The sequence below is a fragment of the Cololabis saira genome, chromosome 13 (assembly GCF_033807715.1).
Source record: "Cololabis saira isolate AMF1-May2022 chromosome 13, fColSai1.1, whole genome shotgun sequence".
Classification (NCBI taxonomy): Eukaryota; Metazoa; Chordata; class Actinopteri; order Beloniformes; family Belonidae; genus Cololabis; species Cololabis saira.
In genome coordinates, this window is record NC_084599.1 from 32,349,696 (window position 1) to 32,366,247 (window position 16,552).

At 40.4% G+C, this 16,552-nt stretch overlaps 1 protein-coding gene across 2 annotated transcripts in view; it reads left to right on the forward strand.

Annotated features, from left to right (window-relative positions):
- The window catches only part of ddah1 (dimethylarginine dimethylaminohydrolase 1), a 109,191-nt gene continuing 92,639 nt past the window's right edge, over positions 1-16,552 (forward strand). The window contains exons 1-2 of one of the 2 annotated variants that reach the window (XM_061738674.1): positions 1-168; positions 12,039-12,375. In XM_061738674.1, coding sequence (XP_061594658.1) covers positions 12,082-12,375 — 294 coding nt within the window. In that variant the 5' untranslated portion in view covers positions 1-168; positions 12,039-12,081. Of the gene's footprint in view, positions 169-11,822; positions 12,376-16,552 lie in introns of those variants that run through there. The other variant, XM_061738673.1, reaches the window with a different exon arrangement.

Below are 16,552 nucleotides of genomic sequence, written 5' to 3' on the forward strand. Positions count from 1 at the left end.
GCACGGCTGACACAATCCAGAGAGGATACTTTGCATAAGGACATAGTGTTTTGTTGGTCAGGATTCGGACAACTTTGCCATCTCTGTTTTTCTCTGTAGCTTTATTATGTGTTGACATAATAGTGAATCAGCAGCACCGAAACAAGACGGCTGAAGAGCCTCTCTCCGGTGAGTTTGGACTTCTTTTACTGTCTCTTTCAACAACAAACTCGAGGACTGAATCAGCGTTTACGTGAAAAGCCATGAATCACCGCCTGCATTACATTTTGAGGTTTTTTCTTTTCCTCAAAGTGAGGTTTCGGGTTGGAATTTATTTGCTCCAGACGTCTTCCGAGCGGATCTCTGCCGTCTGCGATTAGGTTGTGATTTTTGTGGTCATGCTTTCACACCTGCCCGTTAGGACACTCGTGACGCGATTTCCCTGGTGGATGATGTGTTTTTTTTTTTTCTTATTTTGACAATGACCACAGTCTATACCGGGAGACTGGCTGCATCTCCAGGGCGCATGCACGTGATTCGGGCTGGAGGTGTGTCTTTGGCACCGCTGCTGCTGCTGCTCTGCTGTGCGTTGTAAAGGCTGGTTTATGGTTCCGCGTTACACCAACGCAGAGCCTACGGAGTACCCTACGGCGTAGGCTCTGCGTCGATTTAACGCAGAACCATAATTTAGGCTTAAATGTGTTTGAATTTAAAAAAAATATTGAAAAGTAAAATAATCAAGGATTACAATGCTAAATGATTGGAGTATAATTTGGTTAAGCAGAACAATTTAAAGGGAAATTTCTCTTTTTGTTTCTTTTCATATTGCAGATAATCTGGGTTTTCTGTTGGAAAGTACAGGGTAGGCAAATATAAGCTTTGGCTTCAGCCTATTCCTTTTTCGGTTACAGAGTTTATTATTATTTTTTGTGTGAAACTGATGAGTGTAAACTTGTATGAAAGTGTTTTGTCATTTACACACACACACACACACACACACACACACACACACACACACACACACACACACACACACACACACACACACACACACACACACACACACACACACACACACACACACACACTTTGAATTGCAAATAATGTAATGTAACCAAAATAAACAATTCATTCATTCATTCATTCATAAATTTGCCTATAAAACATTTGAAAAATAAGAATTTTTAAAGGAAATCGCGTTTGTTTTATGCAAGGGCGTAGGTTTGGTCTCAACATTGGTAGGGACGATATAACAGCATAATCTGCATGTACACTTTTTGCTGGGGACGGGACATTAATAAGACCAAACAGATTGGGTTAACGGGGGTCAGGGCTAAATCTGTCACGAATATGAACCTAATTAATTGATAGGCTAAATGATCAATGCAAAATAAATCTGTATTGACTTATACTAACTTTCATATGTATTGGTTCCCCTGATACACAGTTCAATTCAAACCTTTGTTTTCATAAACTACTAAAGAAACATTTTGAAAACATCCAGAATATTCCAGGATTTTATTAGCAATTTAAATTGCAATATTTGAACATAACTTAAATTATATTAACATACACAATAAATACAAACTTATTAATAATCTCTTAACTATCCAGAATGTACCGGCAAATTCAGCAAGTGAAAAGGGGTAAATGTAAGTCTGAACATAATGAAAATAATTCACTTAATAATGGTAGGGTCAATTCTATCCTTACAACATTTGGGAAGATCTAAATTACCTTTATATCTGAACTCATTATATAATGCAAATAAGGTTGCTTAAAAGTTGGTGGGGACAATTTGAGCCCCCTGAAAAGTTGGTAGTGTTATGTCCCTACCGTCCCTATGCAAACCTACGCCCTTGGTTTTATGCATCGTGATGAAAATGCCCAGACTGAGGAAACGCTCGTGACACGATCCTACAAGGCTCCGGAGGGCGCTTTATCACTATTATATGAAACATGTACAAATAAGTACAAATCATGTGGTTCATATCAAATAAATTCACGAGTTTTAAGTTGAACTAAACTGAATTTAGTCCAAAGGGAAATCTTGGCCTATGGTTGCAGTATAATGTGACAACTAATCAGTTTAGAAAAATAAAAAATTAACATTAGATCTAAAAAAAGACATTGCAAAATTGGATGATAGAGTTGTGGTTGAAATCTTCTAGATCTCTAACAATGCATCAGGATGTTGTTTTCCTTGCTTGGCAACAACGGATGTGATGAGGTCACATGCAGCGGCAGATAAGATATTTCAGGGATTTTTTTTTTACCCTTGCTGTTCTCTTTGTAGTCCACTTTATGTGTCACTGAGCTCATATTCTCCATAATAATTCAGAGAAGAAATGGTTTTAAATATTTTCTCTTTTGCACTCTATTTTAAGCTGGTTTAAGTTCCTCACTATTTCCTTTTTGCAGTCTGTCTGGATATGTGTATTTCTTGGGCTTTAAAAATCTCAATTCGCTGCTCACATATGTAAAACAATGTGTCCTTTGTTATGATTACTTATCATAACAGGTGTGGGAAAAGTAACCACCACATATCATTTAATTAGCACATCATCCAAACCAGTTTAGACAATGTTGCAAAAAGAGAAAGAACACAGAAAGAAACATTTTGTTGCATCTTGCGGAGCATATGAGCCAGTATTTTTATTATGTAACATGTGTAATGTTATACAATATTACATTGCTGGAACAGTACCAAGCTGTTCAGATTCCATTAGTCCACTGTTGGATTGTACTGCAGGTTTTTGCATTTGTGCAGCCGCTCCTCTATTAAGGTAACAGGAAACAGAGTCTGAACTTTACGTCAATGGAGAATAACACTCAGTAGCCTAAAATTCATTCCATTATTCAATAGGAAAAAATCCAAAAAGCAGGATATGCATCTCTGTTGTGATTCCTCTGACGTAAGACCTGGCCATGGGTTTGCGAGAATCCCCATTATGTAACAAAAATACAGTATACACACTTTTTCTTTTAACTGTAGCCATCTGTTCAGCATCACAGCCTCCAGCCAGGACGTTTTAACTTTTTTTTTTCTTTACTGTTGGTCAAAGTTTGAATGATGGTGTATCATATTGTGGCTCAAGTCAGTAGAAAGCCATTGCCACGTCCTGCCAGGAATACAGCTCAAAACATACCTTTCGCATCCCTCAGCCTCCCCCTCCGTATCTAAGTAACAGATGCAATAGAACAGGACGGCATGACATGTTTAGACAACATATTTCACTGCCGTATTCAAGATTAAATGTCACGACTAGAATGCACTGTGTGTGAGAAACACTTCCTTCCTCTGTTAGCAGCAGGAAGTCAGATGATTTGTGGTTTATTCTTGTGTGAACAGCTGCCAAAGTGAAACAGATAATCAAAACACTGTCATTTTGTGACAACATACTTACAGTTATGTGACAAAGGATGTACTCCTCTTTCCGTCTTAAGGTTTCTCTTTGGTGTTCACAAAGTCCAGAAGTGGAATTTCTAGTACAGGGCCGGATTGTGCATTGAAAGTATGATTGAAAAAAGACTGGACGGGTTGCCAGTAGAAAGTCTCTTCTCTCTAAAATAAACAAGCAGCATGAGGTTTGTAAAGCTCCATTTGGACAAATTACAAGACATCTGGAACTATTGTTTTTGGACAGGTGAAACCAAAGTGAAGATGTTGGGTCAAAAAGCACAGAACCATGTTTGTTTACAACCACATTTGTAGACACAGGAACTGAGCACCTTTCAGTTACTAATGGCTAGGGGTGTAACAATATATCGTGCCACAAAATTTTGCGATACAAAAACGTCACAATATACGTGTCGTGGAGGTGACAAAGTGTATCGCGATATGGGGTTATCAATATCAATCTATTGTGTTGACTATGTATTTATTTACTTTTATTTATTTATTTCATTTTAGTTGTTAAATTTCTGGAAAAGAAAAAAGTCAAGTCATACATGCAGCAAAATATTTTTACTTGTATGAAACTGAAGATGCATAATGCAAACCTGACATTTACTTTTAGATCAGTTTGTGGAAAATGGTTGGCCTGGCTTTCTCTTTAAAACGTAAACAGTTATAAAGCATTACAAACTGTAACAATAGGGCAAATGCACAACATTGTTTTGTATTTTGTGTCTTTCAAATAAAAGACCATTTTTTCCAATCATATGTTCCTCATTCAAGGTTGTTAAAAAAATACTGCTATAATATCGTATCGTATCATTATCGTGACCTCAATATCGTGTATCGTACCGTATCGTGAGATTAGTGTATCGTTACACCCCTACTAATGCCGCTTTTATACTAGTACCTACTCAGCGCGACTTGACTCGCCTCGTCTCGCCTCCACTCGCCTTTTCCTCGTTTGTTTTTAGACACCCAGATGAGAAAGAGGTGGGGTTGGAGCGAAGCTGTGACGTATTTGATTGTGTGATCTAAACGGAGAAGACAACAACACTAAAGATGTAGAACATGGATGAGATGATATATGTGCCGCTGGGTCTGTGGCTTGTGTTCGATATCAAGTTAAAAAATGAAAGCGAAAGAAGCTTCAAGCGGCGCCGCTCTTTTTTTTGTTTGTTTGTCACGGCGCTGATGAAAAGTCAGTTGGTAGTTGGGAGCGGCTGAGAAGTGACTGAGCGCCTGGTAGATCTGGTCGTTCCTTGTTGCCCGTCTAGATCCCTTTTTAATTCTCTCCTCAGCCACCAGGTTTATGAACATCTGCACCTCAGAGTTGGATCACCAAACAGACGTTTGCGCTGCCGTTGCCTGTCGGATAAAATGAGGAAGCCGCGAGCTGCTCTTGCGCTGATTCCCGCTTCCTGATTCAAACGTCTGACAGCCCCGCCCCCCAACCAATCGGTGGCGTGTAGTGTGATGACATCAGATACAGGGCCGACTCAGCACGCTCAGAACCTCGGCAGAATAGTTACAGAAAAAGTATCTACTCAGCACGCCTCCACCCGCCTCGACCCGTAGTGTAAAAGTGCAAAACGGGGTCGTGGCGAGTCGAGTCACGCTGAGTAGGTACTAGCGTAAAAGCAGTAATCGGCAGACTTGGCGTGCTCACTCAAAAAGACCAAAAGTGTGTCACCGGGTGCCAGTCCAAAAAACATGTCAAAAAATCAAAATCCGACAGCACTCACTGTAAGTACAAAAACTTTGAATGTATAGTTAAATCACTGCACAGCAGCAGAGAATCGGACGCGTTTCAGCTTAAGCCGGGCATACACTGTGCGATTATCGGCTCGTTTTGAGCTGATTTTCCAGTCGTGCAACTTTTTTTTGATCTGACCCGATTTTGACCCAATCGTTGCTCGTGCCTCGTGCAGTGTACGTGGGGTAACGACGAGAGATTAACACCTCACGACGAGCTCCCGATCACAAATCATGAGGTCGCAAGAAAATCAAGCGTGTTTGAAATCCTGGTTGCTCCTCGTGAAGGAATCGCACAGTTGAAGCAGCTACGACCCGATTGGACTCAACCTTTCGCAGAGAGCGTGCGCAATCTCTGATGTCGTGTCAAAAACTATTATTTGTAGTTTAAGTGTTGCAAATTCACATTACAAATCATGTTTTAATAGCAAAAAAAGACAGCATTTCCACATATGGTGCGGCTCTAAACCTTTGAACTCTGCAATCTAGTCGTGCAGTGTGAGATGGGGCAGTCTCATACGATCTAAAATATCGCACAGTCTATGCCCAGCTTTACAGCCGTCCTCAGCGAACCTCGCTGAGGACAGCTGTCGGATTTGGATTTTTTGACTAGTGTAAAGCGCCATAAGTTGACCATTAACTTCTCTGAATACGGTAGCAGAGTCAAATACGAGTCTCTCCTTCCAGCAGCTACAGCTTGGCTGGTATTGGGTCATGAAACAGGACAATAATCCTCAGCACACCAACAAATCTATGCCAGAACAGCTGAAAATGAAAAAGAATTATGCTTCCACCCTAAGTCCAGACCTCCACCTGGTTGAAACACTGGCATGGGTGCTTAAAGGTGTGTTTCCACTAGCAGGAGTTCCAGGTAGAGTATTAGGGGCCAGATGGCTGACCCTTGTCTCCATTGCCAGGAACCACCTCTGCAAAAGTGGCATTCAGGAACCTTTGCAGGGCGAAAAAACATTCCTGTAGTAGGAGAGGTACTCAGATCGGCCTAGAGGAACTACGTGGTGGGAGGTCTCTACTGATCGGGTATTCCAAATGAGATTCAGCCCTCTCACACGAACATAAATCACGTGAACACAACTCATATGAGCCATTTGGACCAGACACATTTCGCTCCAAGAAGATTTGTTGAAGATGGAGATTACAAGAAGAAATGATAGATGGGCCGACGAGGAGGTTCAGGCCTTATTGGTGTATTACGCCAATAAAGGGGTCCGGTAGGTGGCCTTCTCTTAACCTCAAACGCTACCACCACAGTTTATGTTAAGGAAGCGAACAAAAATGTAGCCACACATGTGCCCTGTCCATTCAGTTCTTGTGTGGCGCTACAGTCTAGTGGACACACGCCAGATGAAGGGGCTGAGGAGGGGCTCGCAGTTCCCGTCTGGCGGGTTTACCCAGAGTCCCCTCTACGGGAAACCTCACGGAAACACACCTTTAGAGTTCCGCATTAATGAAGGCCTGCAAACCTCAGCAAGGTTTTAAGAAGAGAGCAGAGACAGACAGAATGATTGCTTCAACTTAAAATGAGTCTGCAAGCTAATGGACTGCACTTTGTTTTAAATGCTTTAGTTTTGTAAAAGAAATAATGACAGAAGATACTGTATGAAGAATAGAAGGAAATGGAGCATGTTTTCTGAAGAAAATGAGCTGAAGAAGGATAAACACTTCCCAGTGGATTTTACTAGATCTGTTCTCTAAACCTTTTGCCACACAGGTTCTTGTTTACTTCTTTTTCTTTCTAAAAAACCTTGCCCAAGAAAACAAAAATGAATTGTTTCATCAGTAAGTGAAACAACAAACTGAACTTACTCAGCTGCTAAAGCCACTTTCATAATGTTATAAAACCCCTACAGTTAGTTCCTTGCGTTTGAAATGTTTTATCCTTTAGTCATTTGGGGGAGTTTAAGTTTAAAGCTAAAGAGATGCTCCTTTCTGCTTATACTCTCTTATGTTCAGATTTTCTGTGTCTTTATTTCTAGTTCAGTAATTCTGTTCTCCACTATTGTGTCTGTAATTTTTTACAGTCAGATGTGACTGACAGTTACTGCAATGTCACAAATACAACTTGGCATGGAGTAAATGATAACAACAGAACCAGCTGTGAAATGCAGACAGTGATGGGTTTAGTTTAGTGAACAAGAGCACATTCTTCCATGGTGACCATTTCTGAAGACCTAATGTCTTCATCAAAGCTTTCCTCGTCCACTGCTCCAGATGATTCAGAATCAGCACTAACAAAAACACTCTTCATGAGGAATATGCAGAAGACCTTTGAACCAAAACAGTAAAGTAGGAATGATTACTACCTGTGTTGGCAATCAAAGAACAGTCTACAAGAGGAGACTCCTCCTTTTCATGCCATATCTGCCACTTCAGACAACACCGCTTTTCTAAAGAAAATCCTCCATATGTTTCAGTATTTATGGTGTAACGATAAGAATGTGTTTTTTTTCCTGTTAAAAAGTAAATTAAAAAATCCTACAAGTGAAAACGCAGCCTTGACAGAATGACAGAAAGTGACACCCTGGGGTGCATCTGTGTTGATACCATTGAGGTACCTTAAATTGTAAGCAACTAAAAACTAATAATAATAAAAAAGATCAACAAAGAAAAGAGGTCTCATAAATTCACCTGAAACAGTTTTGTTATTGTACTGACTCATCCCCAGAGTCTTCGTTGGAAATTGTCTGGAAAAGGGCAGGGGAGTTGACAGTTTGTTTTCGTACGTGAAGTCCGCCCACTGCTGCTGATATGAGACACTTTTGTTGTTAATATGACCTTTAATCAGTCATTTAAATACCGGTACAACTATTGCGCATTTCCCTGACTGCCATGTGATAGTCGGTCTTCTAAGATGTTTTTTTTTTGTTCAGTTGTAGGTTTCACATCCTGCAAATATTTAAATGACATTGAATAAGGAGTTTTAATTGTGCAGCCATTCATGGTAAACCTTCAGCCTACAGATTCTTGCAGTGGATTGAAAATAACCGCTTATTTTGTGTGTTAAACTGCCTCGCTGATGATAAACGAATTTGCTCTGTGCACCTGTGTAATCAGATGTCAAAATCTGACGATGAGTCTAATCATACAGACAAATAAAGACGTGCTGTCTGCAGGCCGTGCAGCTGGAGGCCTGCGTCTGCTTTCACCGGTTTGACTTTCAGAGCGGCGCGGTGCAGCAGCCAGGTGTGCCCGGAGAATGAGGGCTTCCCTTAATCTAAACTAACCCAAATTCCTCCGGATGAAGGGAAAAGAGAGGGGCTTTTCTTGAGCCACGTCCATCCAAAATGAAGAGGGACAAACCCCCCCCCTCCAAAAAAAAAGGGGGTGTAGGAGGGGCAGGTGTTAGGAGGAGGGTGGTGGTGTTTGGTGATCCTGGCTGGAGTGGGGAAAAAGGAATGTGGGGCGCCTGGAATGTACTGGAATGTTTAGAGCAGTCGAGGATAATTGAGTGAATCTGGAACGAGAAAAGACAAAGCGAGGTCCCGCGGTGGAAGAATGTGCTTTTGGGATGTCTGACGAAACATTCCATCCATTCTGACAGCTTTACCGGGCCCAGAACCTTCCTTAGATGGCACCGTGGGGAATAGGAGCCCCCACGTACCCGCCATTCCTCCCATACTTGCCTTACTCTTCACAAAAACAGAAATCCCCTTTTGATATTCTTTTCACTTGAAGTTTGTGTACATTATTTAAGTCTGCTGGGAGCAGAGATATGTCTTCCAAGCGACGGCTCGAAGGATGGAGATATTGTCTCTCTGCCTTTTTCATTTGGAAATGGGCCTTGTTTTAACATTGCATGAAGAATGTGAATTCGCGCTTGGGATATGTAGTAGAGTTAAAAGCCTTTCCCTTGGAGAACTGTCTGTACTTCGAAGTGGATTGAGGCTTTGAATGTTGTCAAAGGCTTGAAATATACATTTATTTTGACATAGCTCCATCCTCCTGAATGCTAACATTGATTTCCATTTTGCTGCAAACATGTATCCCAATGTCACTCGAAACTGCTTCGATTCATATTTGATAAAGCAGCAATTTACTGTATGTCTCTCGTTACCTCAGTACAGCCTACTGAGCTGTCTTTATAGATCCCAAAACCTATAATGGTGCATTTCCCCTACAACCTTTCTAGATGGCAAAAAATAGTCCAAACAACCACAGAAACAACTGTTACATTAGAAGTACTGATTCATAAATGAAGGTATGGTGAAGAAAATATAAAGATGTCTCTATTATTCCTAACATTTGTAATTATGAATAATAATTTACAGAGCACTGACTCATGAAAATCAGGTAATCATTGACTTTTTAAAGGGTTAAGAGTCATTACTCTGTCTGGTTTAATGGTGTTCACCACACTGAACATGGACCAGAGAAAGCAAAGGAGATACTTGTCTGAAAATTGTAGACAAACAGGTAAAGATAAAGACTAAAAGGCCATCTCCAAGCAGGCTGATGCTCTTGTGGCTACAGTTGCAGAGGTTTACAGTCCAAGGGGGCTAGCCTCCCTGGACGTGGACACAAGAGGAAAATTATGGTAACCACGGTAACCATGGAGCCCAACGTTCCAAGACCCAGGTAAATCAGCATCAGATCTGTCACTGTTTGATTCAAGGTTGCTTATGGAAGATGACCAAAGAGGACTCTGGCATTTAAAGCAATCATTGAAAAAAAGAAAACCTGTCAAAATGCATATTGACAAGCTGCAAAGCTTCTGAGAGACAATCCTGTGGACAGATGAGACAAAACTGGAGCTTTTTGGCAAATTACATAGATAAAAAATCAAGCATCAAAGTGAAACATGTAGGAAGCTCGATTATGTCCTGGAACTGCTTTGCTACGTCTGCTGCAGGGCGTGTTGAATCTGTGCAGATACAAGGAAATGTCCTTCTATGAGTCCTGATTAGAATGTGATTGAAGATGAGTAGATATCTGACAGTAACAGCTGGAGCAGTTGGCTCATAATGCATGAACTAAAACACCTGCCTACAGGTGCAGCCGCCTCACTGAGAGGAACAAAAATCCCTCGATTTTGGTCCAGGTTTTTTTTCCCCCCCTTTAATTATTCTATTGAACCACAGTCCAAAGGCAAAATCTATACCTTCATTAATCAATTTTTAGTAAATGACTATTGTTACTTTTGTCAGTTTCATGTTATTTCAGTGACTTTTGTTGCTTTTTCTTTCTTTACTCCTGTTTTATCCTCTCTTCACTGGCTCCCTGTTAAACAAAGAGTAGATTTTAAAGTACTTCTTATTGTCTTTAAATCTATGAATGGCTTAGCTCCCTCCTGCATGGTTGACATGCTCACTGAATACATACCGGACAGATCCTTTAGATCATCAAATAAGAGTCTTCTCATCATACCTAGAATTCACACTAGATCTGCTCATGGTGCTTCCAGTCACTACTACACAGAGCTAAAAACTTACCTTTTTGCACAGGCGTTTGAGTAAACTCTACATGGTTGGCTGGGTGATTGCACTTTTGTTAAAATGGAATTATGGTTGTAATTGTTGTTTTTCTCTTGACATAGTTTTGTCTGTTTTCTGTTATTGTAAACCTGTAATTTGTTTATGTATTTGAGCACATTGAGTCCATGCTCATCATGTGAAATGTGCTTTATAAATACATTTGCCTTTTATGGAAGGGTAGAAACCTATATTTGCCAACGTGTGTATTATAAGAGCGATTCTTCTTTACAAAAAGGAGGATTAATATAGGCAGTACTCGAGTTGTAAAAAGAAATCAGGGGGAATGGTGGATTTTATCATATGGGGACAATATGGGGATAGTTTGTGCTGATTGCAAATAATATAATATATTACAAATAATAGCACTGACCAAAACACCTGCAGAAATACTGCAGGAATGACATAGCAGCAGTTAAATGCAGCCTTCTGTAAGCTTTAAATATCCACTGGGCTTACATCAAATACATCAAAACACAACAATAAAAAACAGTTTTCTGAACTTATCAATATGACTCTGTCCTTCACAGGATAAGTAAAATGGATCACTGCAAAAACTCAAAATCTTAACAAGAATATTTGTCTTATTTCTAGTTAAATGTCTCATTTTAGTAAAAATAAAATCTCATTACACTTAAAACAAGACTCATCACTGGAAAAAACAAAAATGTAACCTGTTTCAAGTAGATTTTCACTTGAAATAAGTAGAAAAATCTACTGGAACAAGATTTTTTTGCTTGTAATAAGAAGATAAATCTCGTCCCAGTGGCAGATTTTCCTACTTATTTAAAGTGAAAATTTACTTGACACAGGTGAAAATTGTCAAATAAGTTATTTTTCTGGTGATGACTCTAAATGTTGAAATATCAGTAATACCACATTCATTGATGAAATGACATAAGGGATGGAAAGGAGGGATGGCAGTTTTACAGGGGGGTGATTTTGACCGTTTTTATTTCAGGGGGGATGCCATCCCCCCTCATCCCCCCTCATCTCCAGGTGATTATTTTGTGGCTGATGGGTTTATTGATTCCTCCAATAAAAAAAAAAGATAAAATAAAAACATTTTTAAAACGCTTCTATTCCACTAGAGTAGGCTGACTTGCAGGATGTGCTTTTGGCGACCAGGGTGGAGGTGATGAAGCCACCTTCTCCCTGCTCCGTGTGTTGCTGTCACTTGTTGGGCTGGATTATTGAGCGCTGACGGGCTGCACGTGATGGTCGGAGCGCGTCACCGCCGCGGTGTCTGGACTGGAGCAGCGCTGGCTGACACTGCTGCAGCGGGCTACTGTAAATAAAGAATACAACCCCGGCCAAACTGACAGGCACCACCGGCTCCACTGAGAAAGTAGTAGTTGTGATTCATTCGCCGGATTTGCTTCTTAGGGTGTTCCTTTTTTTTTTTTTTTTTTTCCTTCCAGATTTTGCGCGTGCCAAGTGAACGGGTGGAAAAGGGCTGAAAACATGGCTGGTTTGATGGCAGGTTTTGGCCACTACACCCACGCCGTGGTGCGGGGAATCCCCGCGTCCCTGGCCACCGAGGCGCTGCGGATGCAGCAGGCGGAGGTGGACGTGCGCCGGGCGCAGGAGGAGCACGCCGCGTACGTGGAGGTGCTGCGGGGGAAGCTCGGGCTGGAGCTGCTGGAGCTGCCCGCCGACGAGGCGCTGCCGGACTGCGTGTTCGTGGAGGACGCGGCCGTGGTGTGCGGAGACACGGCGCTCATCACCAGACCCGGGGCGGAGAGCAGGAGGAGAGAGGTAGGGAAGCATTCAATACACAGCAGGGGAAAAAGAAAAAAAAAAAGTTTGACGTGAAAGTGGAAGGGAAGGGAAGGGAAGGGAAGGCGTCCTCCTCCACGCGTGCGTGCCCGCTGTGGGCTCTCCTGGCGTGCAGTTTTAATAAAGTGCAGGAGGGATGTGGGCAGGTACCAGAATGTCAAAACATCACTGTGACAATTTATGTGATATTATTAGCCTACATCCTGTATGATCTATTTTAAACATTAACTTTGATTTCACAAGTTAATAATTTGGCCACAATAAATCTTGGGTAAATACATTTATACATCAATCAATCACCGTGCAATAACAATAATAACAGTAATTATAATAACACAATCATATGCTGTGACAATGGACCTTCCAATAATCATATCTACCTCATTCTGCTGCACCTTTCACTTTTTTTAAATTGTATGTTAATAAGAGCTGTCATTTGTCTTTTACCCATTCACTGTAGAGTGAGCGATAACAACCAAATCAAATTCTATGTCTTGTCTGACCTGACCTGGCCAAATAAACGGGATACTGATTCTGATTTAAGAAACTTTGGATTTTTATGTATTTTTCAGGCATATGCACACTATTTTTGAAAGCTTTATCTCTATAATGCCTTGTGCCATATGAGGTCATATGATGAGTACATCAGCCATCACAAAAGGATATTCTGCTATGAGGCAACGCCCATTTCAGAAACATTAATTCTTCACAATGTGCACCATCAAAAGGTGGATTATTTTTTTAAGTTCATGCAGATTTTTTAGGGTTTCATGTATTATTTATTGCCAATTGTGATTTCATACATCAAACTGCAGCTTCAGCATCTTGAAATGGGTTTCTTTATAACTCACAGAGTTGCTATCCTACTAAGAAAACCTAAAGAGACTGTAAGAGAGGCAACACAGATCTCATTATGGAAATGCAAGGCAACCTGCCTGCAAAGAAGTTAATGAATGAGATGCCTTTTTTTGTTTTTGGAAAACAAATCAACAGTTTTAGGGCACATGGTTGCCTAGTGAGAGCACTGTGGGGTATTGGTGTGCGTGTGTTTGACAATGAGGGAAATGGTGGAGCGGTTCCTGTGAAAGCCCCTGTCATTCCACATCAGAGTCACTTTACTTGGCTCGATGGCGCTAATGGCGCCCCAGCCTCAGTGGCGGCGGAGGTATTGATCGCAAAGATCAGTGCTGCTATCCTCGGCGAACCAGCTTTCATTTTTCAAAGTGACATTTGCATGCGTGCACGTGTGCACCCGGCACATGCCATGAACATGTTCTTTTGCCCACAAGGCTTTTATATGTCAAAGAAAACAAGGATTTGGTTCCTCAGGTTTTCTGCTAAGGTCAGAGAAGGTTCAAGTTTACAGATGTCTGACAACGGGACATAAACAATTACGCACCGGCAAGAAAAGATATGTTTACACTCTGGAATTAACAGCTTTTTGTTTAATTTATTCATAAGTCCAGTAGTAGATATGCAGATTGTACTGTATTTAAGGTGATAACACTTAAGCAGTTTTAATTGTTTGTGAACCCAAATTGAATATTTACGTCCAAACAAAAGTTCATTGGGCAGCTGGAGTTCAGGTAATGATATGAGGTTGAAGGGTTAGTTTACAGCTACTGTGACTGACAAAAGGCGTTTTAAGTTTGCTGCTCTCCAGTGTACAGGAAGATGTCCATGGTAGAACACGGAGGAAGCGTCTGCACTTCTAAGAAAGTTTGCCCAAGAGTATCTTGGTAATGCAAAATGCTACTAAACATAAGTTTCCTTGACTAATGAAAGTAAAGCTGACATTTTTTAGGACCAACACTCATGGCACAGCTTGACAACATCAAAGCATCATTCCAATGGTGAAGCACGGTGGAGAGAGCTTTATGATTTAGGGTTGCTTTGCTGAATCGGGACCTGGACCACATGCCACAGAGTAACGTCAGGGTGGCTGTCCGCCAGCTAAAGTTAGTAGACGATGGATGTTGCAGCAGGTCACTGACTCAGGCTTTGGAGTAAATACACCAATCAGAGCTCAGAACTGAACCTGATGAAGATGCTGTTTAAGGACCTTAAGAGACCTGTGTACACCAGAGATCCTACAGTACAAGATGAATTATAATAGGTCGTATTTTATGGAAAAATAATGCAAAAAGCCAGTAAATTGACACACTTTAATGTGAAAATGGATTTTCTCATTGCATCACATCTAAAGTTGGGCATATGTAACAGTTTGCCGGTGAGGAATGAGCAACAATATCTTTAATATGATGGATTAAAAACGTACTCTTTGCTATGCTGCCTTTTTTCATTAGTTTAATGATCATAGAAACATCTGTGTACATAACACTGACTTGGAGCACACTGAATATCCTGCTAATAACACGAGATCAAGTTTAGCACATAGTTGTTTTCTGTCTATGAAAGTTTTTTTTTATAATTTTCAGATGTAGAACAAAGTTGTATCCTAAGAATCATCAAAGGTTTTGTAGCATTAGTCACTTCTATTATTTTCAGTATCTTGATTCCAATACAATTAAATTTATCGCTTCGATTTGTTGCTGACAATTTTACAACTTAGATATATTATACAGTCTTTGGCATTGTCTACATGTTTTATTGACTTGGTACTGGTCCATTTGGTATCATGCAGACGTCAATGCTCCGTTGATGAAAGTGAGTTTCTTGATTTTGTGTAAACAAACATGGAATTGGGTTACTTTATCATTAACTAGGATAGCTTTATGTGCTCGCAATGAAAAGTGAACTTTGTCCAGGTCCTTTGGACTGTCTCCGGGGAGATAAAGAAGTGGCTTGAACTTGCGCCAAAAATGTTTTTGATAAGAAACTGTCAAGAGCAGGTGTGAAAAACAACTGACGGGAAAACTCAGAGGTGTGCTTATCAGAGATTCAAGGGATTGCAAGTCGCGTTACTGTGTAGCAACTGGGTGTATCCTTACTGCTTGAAGGGTTTTATATTTTAATCTATTTTTGTATCCTTGGTCTCTGTCAGATGCGTCTCAGGTTTCTTTTTTTTTTTCTCCTTATCTTGCAAAGAAAGTACTGGGAAAATGAATGTGTTGCCTCATAAGAGCTGACATCCCCCCCTCTGCTTCTTATAATCACTTTCTGTTATAGACCTCATGCATTATAAAGGCCTATAAAATGAAAGGGAAGAGGGTAAAGCAAGAGAATCATATTAGGCTGTGGCTTAAAAGCTTTTTATCAAGTGAAAGGCTTGTTTTAAATGGAAATGATATTGTGTTGTGCAGATTTGTTCGTGTGAATGCAGCGCAGTAGATCATTATGACATTTACTGTCTTGTTTGCTTTGAAGCCTTTATGGTTTACACTTTGTGTTTTGTCAAGCAGGCTAAAATCTGAGATTGTAAAGCTTGATAGGAACACATTTGGACACAGAACATACACACATATAGTTACTTTGATTGCTCACAAAATACCAATAGCCCAGCAACCACAGAAAAGGAATTTCTATTCATGTTTATATTAGTAATATATGTGGATTATACTAAGGATGCATTTGCTTAAAATAGTTTTGCATACAGTAGTTTTCCTGTTGACGCTCTGGTTCAGGTCTCAGCAGCAGGCACTCCTTGTGCCAGTCAAAACTTGCATGCTGGTGCTTGCACACATATTCCATTGATCGTTTTTACAGCAGCAGGTCAGAAAAAAGATTTACATTTCTTATTCAGTCAGAGATTCTGTAGTTTTAATAGATATGGGAACTCTGGCTAACATACTATAACTATATTAGTTACTAACTACATTCAGATTAGTCACTCAGATTAAACTCCCATGTTGGCAATAATGATGAAGAACAAGAAGCATCATCAGGCTTCACAGTTATCAACATGTAGAGTAAAACTGAGAAGAAAAGCATTAACAAGAAAATGAGCCGGAATATGAAAGAAAGCTCTTTCCTTATAGCCACTTGTGTTTAGACAGATGCAGAAACCACAATAAAATTTCACCACAATAAGAAACCCTACTGGTAAAATTAAGTTATATTCAAGGACAATCCTGGGACATTAAATCACTATACAGTATCTGCACATCTTGTGTATTTAATTTAATATTTCCTGTATCTTTTGGGACTCGTGTGCTAATTACTTTGGGATTAGGATTCATGTCAGCTTTATCAAGCA